Consider the following 7,252-nt stretch of genomic DNA (forward strand, 5'->3'; position numbering starts at 1 on the left):
TCATGATAATAACTGAACTACAATTTTGTTAATCAGCCTTTTGTTCATCTTCAGATAGGTAGGATGGGTCAATAAATAAATAAAGCACAAGGTTAAGTAATGAATATATAATATAGTAGTGGGATGGGTTAATAAACAAATAAAACACAGGGTTAAGTAATGAATATAATCTATATTTGTAAATATACATGCTATATATATATATATATATATATATATATATATATATATATATAAAGAATGTGTGTGTGTGTGCAGAGTGAGAGAGTATATATACACACATTATACTTCATATATATTGCCTTTGATTTAGTGAATATGGGTCCCAAACATTTTTTTAACATTAGTTAGTTTGGCAAGAGGGACAATAGAATTTTTTGGAACCTTAGTATTGGTGGCTTAGGTATATTTTTTTGTTTGGTTGTGATGTGTGGTAGTGGAGGGTCCAAAATATCTCAAAGAGAGGGAGACATATAGGCACATGCGACCCTGAGAGAGAGACAAGAGAGCACAAAGAGCACGACATTTGAGAGAGAGGGAGAGAGCGCGACGAGAGCCTGCGGTGCTCTTCTCTTTTGGTTTCTCTGTCCCAGACTCCCTCTGTCTCTTGTGTGTAGAGATTGGGCCTGCAATTTCCTCCCTCTCTCTCTTTGAGTCTGGTTGTTGATGAGGGATGTTGCTTGTCCTGAAACTCTGCTTGCATGCTCTCTCTCTCTCTCTCTCTCTCTCTCTCTCTCTCTCTGCTTGGAGTGTCTCGAATTGTGCTTCATTTGTCTTGAATGGCTGCTTGCTCTCTCTCACTTTGTCTCGCGGGAGTGAGCTCCTTGGTCGCTAAGGCATGGCTAGTACCTTAGTGCATGTTAAGGTATTAATTTATTAATGAGTGGGCATTAATAAATTTTTAGACGCAACCTAAATATAGGACTCTGAGAAAGTACTAGTTGATACAATACCATAGGCACCAAAAAGAAAAAAATATTCAAAGCTCGCGACGATAAGCTCACAAAAAATTATCCCCCATATAACTTTATGGAAACATACTAATAAAAGGAACAGTAAACATTATTTTCTCTCTCTCTCTCTCTCTCTCTCTCTCTCTCTCTCTCTATCTCTCTCTCTCTCTCTCTCTGTGTATATATATATATATATATATATATATACATATATATATACATATATATATATAGATATATAGATATATATATGAAAGAAGAGTTTCACAAAGCTATCACGTGGCAAAAATTTGGAGGTTTGGGAAGGGGAGGAGAAAGTTTGTGGAGGTTCGAGTACAATTTGAATTTGGAGGTCTCAAAAGACGTGTAAAGCACGAGTTTGCTGACTAGTACTAATATAACAGTAGACATTATTTTCATTGCAAAACGAGCGTTCGAGCACTGCTCATGTTCCTGCATTCTCACACATGTTGGGGAGGCTTTTTCAAATTCTAGGACACCCATATATCAATCTAAAGCATTGTTATAAATATATATTATACATTATGGAAAGAGCCAATTCAACCAAACCACACTCATCCTTAATTCCATCAACTAAGCCTTATAGTCCTCCAAGATCTTCGTTGCGTTTTTTGATGATCGCGTTCTATATGTATGATCATCATCTTATTATTTATACACATAGCTTGCATAGTAGACTGATCGAATCATCAAGCAGCAGGGACTGCAATTTTGAGTGAATCTACGTATGCCTTCCCCTGGAAGCCCTTGGAAAAGAAATTGAGAGAATACTCCCCGTAGAGAGACGCTTGATAGAACGCCGCATTGTCTTCCTCCACGAGAAGAGCAGCTGGCGCAACGGTCACATTCTCAGCCGGGCTGCTGCAAGAGAGGACTGTCATTCGGGTTTGCTTCGAATTCAGCACAGCACGATGCTCCACGCTCTTATACCTTCCATTAGTGAAGATCTACAGAGCCAGTAAGGTCGGTCACCACACAGGAATACAATGTGATCGCTTCTCAGATTCATGAGTTATCACCAATTAAATCGATATATTTCATGGAACAATTAGCATCAAATTGAACGTCGGAGCTTAATCGATTGAAATTAGCCCACCTGCATCTGATCACCAAGGTTGACGAGGATAGCGTAGGGCACCGGCTGGACTGCAATCCAGCCTCCGTCCTTCTTCACTTGAAGGCCAACCACATCGTCTTGCAGCAACAGAGTGAGGCCGCCTGGATCAGAATGGCTTCCCGTGCCAAGTGCCAACTCGGGCTCGGGGCATGGTGGATAGCGATTCACGTGCAGCAGCTGCCTTGATCCTTGGAAGGCTTCTTCGAAGAAAAGGGGAGGCAAACCGAGGCCCTCTGAAATGACAGCCAGGAGTTCCTGCGCCAGCGCTCGCATCTCCTTGTTGTATTCGAGAACGGTTTCTCTGGTGGCAGCAAATAAAGGCCGTCAATAAAATAATCTATTCAGCTACTATTATAGTTTTAACAAAAGGAGCACCCACTTGTATCCGGCAGGCTTCTCCGGCCACTCTCGGTTGTCGACCTGACCGGGAGGAAGGCACCAATGGCGCAGCACATCTCTCCACTCCAAGACGCTGTCGTTGTAAGGATTGAAGCTGGTCCCGAAACGAAGAGCCTTGCCTTCTGGCAGGAACTTCATTTCGTGAGAAGAGAATTTCATCTTTTCCTCCACAGGCAGGGCGAAGAACTCGTCGGCCACTTGCCGCATTCGATCTAGCAAGGAGTGAGAGACAGGGTGGTTAATGAGTTGGAAGAATCCCCAGTCTCTGCAGGCTTGTGCAACTTGTGCGACGATGGAAGCACGCTGGCCGTGATCGTGCAGCCCCGAAAGATCGATCACGGGAACGGCACCGATACGAGCGGCGTCTGCAGGGTCAGAGGAGAGCTCATCAGCAGGGCGAACATAGCAAGCAGGGACTTTCTCGACACCTGCCTCTACCATAGCGTGCACCCCCCTCAACAACGTGGCGGCCGGGAGCTCATGATGATCCATCGTCCCCGGGATCCCTCTTACAGTGATCTATTGTAAGCAGCTGCAGGAAAGACAGACTTGGCGTTCCACAGGGAGTAACTATCTCATCTAGAGTGAACTCTCTTCGGGCGCACTCATATATATATGTGCGTGTGTATAGCTGGGTGAGCGCCAGCAGACGATGAAGAGAGTATTCTAAAGCGCCGATGAGGAAAGCTAATTAGCGGAAGAACGACTGATCAGTCTCTGAAGCTGATTGATTCTTCACAACTTCCAAGGCCCTAGGGGCTAGGGCCTGCGCCGGTGGACCTCTGACAAACCATGTCGCAGGCAGACGTGGCGCCGGTCAATGATTCTCTTGGACCTTGGGTAAGCAAGAGAGTATTCTAAAGCACCGATTAGGAAAGCTAATGGCCGGAAGAAAGACTGATCAGTCTCTGATGCTGATTGATTCTCCACCGCAGAGACTCCAACTTCCAAGGCCCTAGGGGCTAGGCCTAGCCTGCGCTCGTTTTCACCTGCAAGACGCATGTGGGGGGGACGGTGGACCTCTCACAAACCATGTCGTTTAGCGTAGGCCGGGAGACGTGCATGTGAGTGAGAAAAACATGTTGCTCACATTCTTGCATTTTAGATATGAAGTAGAGTTATGTTGATCATAAACGCATGCATAATGCATACTTAAGTCATGTTTCATAGAAGGGAAACTTTTACATATGTTTTCCAAAAATTCCTTCAGCTTTCCAAAATAAAATAGGTAATCTTCGACTTCTGAAAATCCAAAATTAGAATCTCCTTTCCAAAATAGGCCCATAAACTTTCCACCAAAATAGATTGTCTTCAACTTTGAATGCAAAATCTGATCTTCTTTCCAATTAATCTTCTTCTCAAAAAGGCCCATCTACAAAATGTGAGAATAATCTTGCCCTTCTACTTTCCAAAACAGCCTGTCTGCAGCCTCTCTGCACCATCTATTTTACAGAATGTGAAAATAAATTATATGAAGTTTAAAAACAAACAATTTGAAGCCTATAATTTTAAGCAAACTGGATTCATCCTTGTTGAATCCCATCAACCCTACACATAAACTCAAATAAAAATAAAAACCCAATTCAATGGTATTTTTTAATTTAAATTAACAAATAGTGCAAATCATACCTTGTGCTTTCACCATAAATATGGCGACTCGTTTTTGCACTGCTTCTTTATAAGTCAATTGTAGGATTAAAATCATGATCATAACTCTCAAGAGTCTCAAGAGAGGGGCTTTCAATTGACACATGTATGAGGACATCTAGACTTCTTGTATATAAAGAGTTTCGAAGCCGATCCTTGATAATGTTTTGAATACTAAAACCTCGTTCACACGCTGTTGTGTTGGCACATTGAAGCATGGATATGTGTACCAATTTAAGTAGAATTGGATACTCAGCAGATGTGGTGGGGTTTCTGTTAATAGACAGCCACGTGTCTCGCAAGCTGTACGAGCTTCCCATTCATAGGGTGCTTAAGCTTTGAAATGTTCATACTCCTTCTTCACTTGCAACTTGTCAATAAATAGGATCGATTTCCTTCTCACTTTCCAACAACTTTGCTTCACCGTAGTAAGAGGACAAAGTTTTAATTTCTTTAAATCCTTAGTTCTTGAATGGCTTTCCTCTTGGAAAGCTAGAAGGTACTAATGCCTTGAAGCCTTGAACAAAATCCTTATCTGGGAATGTTCTAGCAAGATACCTATCACCAAATTTGAAAATTCCTTTTCAAAATTGAATGCCCTCCTCCAAATCTGTGCCATCCAGCTTTCTTTGAATGCTTATGGATCTATACATATTGCCTCTAAGACGAGATGCTCGAAGTGAGACAAGATGACCCATACAAGGTCCATAGTCTCTAGGATAATATGATACCCCATTATGCTATATACAGGATGAACTACCGTAAAAATATGTGTATCTCAATTTCTACGAGGCCACCTACAACAAAGCTTCTTTGGAAAGTTTTACTCATTGTAGACAACCTCTCCAAGATATTAGCCATGAAATGAATGTTGTAAATAAACTACAGGTTGGCACCTCTTTGAAAAAAATCTAGATTCTCAGATTTCAAGAGCATAAGAAGTGGCTAAAAGGATTCACACACTTTATGTATAGCAGAGGATCTGCTTAACCATCTCGCTTAATGGATATGACTCATACTAGAAGCACAACACAACTAAACTCTGCCTCTAACTTCTTCAATAAGGCACTTCGAGAGAAAATTCTAGCAATCTCATTGACTACTTTGTGAATTCCTTGTGCACATTGAGACCTCTTCACCACATCTGACACACAGGGACTTGTCCTATTAGTAATGCAACGATTGATGTTATGTATGGACTGATTCGCTTCATGCGACTAGAAAGCGCATTGACATGGCCAATCATAGTTGAAGCACTGTTAGTGCCCAAACAAACCATGCTTCTTACATCCAAGTTTAATTGAGTGAAGAAAAATCTGCAATACTCATACAAATGAAGTGTTTTACCCCCTTGTATTTCTACCAAACTGAGAAATACGATTATTGGTTGAAAATCCTCAATTAAAGAGGCATAGAAAATCAAATGTTGTGTGAGTCCAATGCCGATAGACTCATCGATCATTAAACTAAAATACGTTGTGAGATCCCTGTTCCCACCGAGCAACATGTTCGGGGTACTAGCAGAGCGGAAGTAGCACTTCTCGCACGGGACAGGGGTCCCACATTCGGGGCCTCGTCCACGGATGTCCAGACAAGAGACTAATCCGTCGGTTTTTCCAAAACCGGACTCGAAAAAACTTCCCTTACCCGGAAAGCACGGGCGATTCCACCCGGATAACTTTTTACTCTAACGTAGTCAAGACCATTACTGATCAAGCTGATCTGATTGCACCTATAAAGGTACTCGTCCGGATCAAGGAAGAAACTTGCACTTGGATCATTGGAATCAACGCTTTTTTCCCCACAGCCGTTGATTCCTATCCATAGAACAATTACTATCCGGGATTTACTTTATCTATCGTAATAACAAAAATTGAGTCTCGATTTACGGATCCATCAGTCCAGCCTAACCCCATCCGATCCCATGGGTTAGCCAACCGCCCAACCACTATAGTGATGGGATCCAATTTGGAATTTGGTTAGGTTTTGTCCCGGGTACCAAGGAAAAGAGTTCCAAGGTCCCCTAGCCGGAAGTTCATGCAAACATAAAATTAGGCACACCACTTACACACCCAATATGAAATTGCCTTTTTCTTAGCATCAGCTAACTTTAAAACAATCCTTTAATGAAACCATAGTACCACTGATCACAGTCTTCCAAATTATCCGATTGATTCTCAAATTTCCCATCATTCCTTCATCAGAGTATCTATGGCATCATTGGCAACTAGAAGGCTCACCACCTGTCCACTCAGGGGCCTTTTCAATAGTTCCTAGCCCATAATACTCGGCAATATAATCACTTATAAAAATCAAGATGGACTCTCGTTGAAGATCACCAAGATCAACCAACAGATAAATAAAAAGAGCCATGGACTCATCCATTGAAGACCAGCAAGGTCAATCAACCAGATCCATGCCCGGTTTCAGAAAAACAACTCTTACTCCTTATTCCAATATCTTCCTCGACGCACGCGTGGGTATCCTAGGCGACCCAGAGCCCGAGCACCGTATGGTCAGCACCCTCTAGGATCCTTCGCAGGTGACCTAGCGCTTCACTCATAGGCCACTTCCTTGGTCCCTCATCCACCGTACCGGAAGCTCACCATTTTAATCGAACCGAGGCTGGTCAAGACCTCGGCCGACTTTGCTACGCGAGACGTCCTCCATTGACTCTCCGTCAGCAGTTGCAACTTTATCAGTTAGGTCTCCACGACCTTAATCACAAGACGGTCAAAATGCTTCCCCAGCATTCTTGACATAAAACAGCCATTTACAAACAGCATTTACAAATAGTTTACAAATACAGTTTCTATATTAACTCTCATTTTTCCACATTATCCCTCATTAATCCACATTACTTATTCCACATTCCATTTATATGTGTACTCATCCAATCACCTCATTTTCCATCTCTTCACTTCAGATTCCTTCACATCACATATCATATATTCACATCCATATCCACATCCAGACATCCACATCCACATCCACATTCACATCCATACATCCACATCTACATGCTTATCTCCATTTTCACATCCTCATTTATACATCCACATCCCATATCCACATTCATACATACACATCCATATCCACATCCACATGCATACAT

General features: G+C 42.2%; 1 protein-coding gene across 1 annotated transcript; it reads right to left on the reverse strand.

Moving 5' to 3' along the window:
- Nucleotides 1-1,460: 1,460 nt before the first annotated feature.
- On the reverse strand, nt 1,461-3,053 carry LOC147620210 (fe(II)/2-oxoglutarate-dependent dioxygenase 4-like). Its single transcript, XM_086772403.1, has 3 exons — nt 2,471-3,053; nt 2,071-2,392; nt 1,461-1,921 (listed from the first exon to the last, which is right to left on the reverse strand). Exons 1-3 carry the CDS (start codon nt 2,980-2,982, stop codon nt 1,664-1,666), a joined length of 1,092 nt encoding a protein of 363 aa, XP_086628529.1. The 5' UTR covers nt 2,983-3,053; the 3' UTR covers nt 1,461-1,663.
- Nucleotides 3,054-7,252: the final 4,199 nt, after the last annotated feature.

Source organism: Cibotium barometz, chromosome 32, assembly GCF_041138505.1.
Source record: "Cibotium barometz isolate CiBa-2024 chromosome 32, ASM4113850v1, whole genome shotgun sequence".
NCBI classification, from domain to species: Eukaryota; Viridiplantae; Streptophyta; class Polypodiopsida; order Cyatheales; family Cibotiaceae; genus Cibotium; species Cibotium barometz.

Excerpts from the sequence above, each read along its gene's own strand:
- LOC147620210 (XM_086772403.1), bottom strand. The coding sequence starts at position 2,982 with ATGGATCATCATGAGCTCCCGGCCGCCACGTTGTTGAGGGGGGTGCAC. Across the intron at positions 2,393-2,470 it reads GAGAAGCCTGCCGGATACAA|AGAAACCGTTCTCGAATACA; the intron begins GTGGGTGCTCCT and ends TGCTGCCACCAG. Across the intron at positions 1,922-2,070 it reads ACCTTGGTGATCAGATGCAG|ATCTTCACTAATGGAAGGTA; the intron begins GTGGGCTAATTT and ends CTGGCTCTGTAG.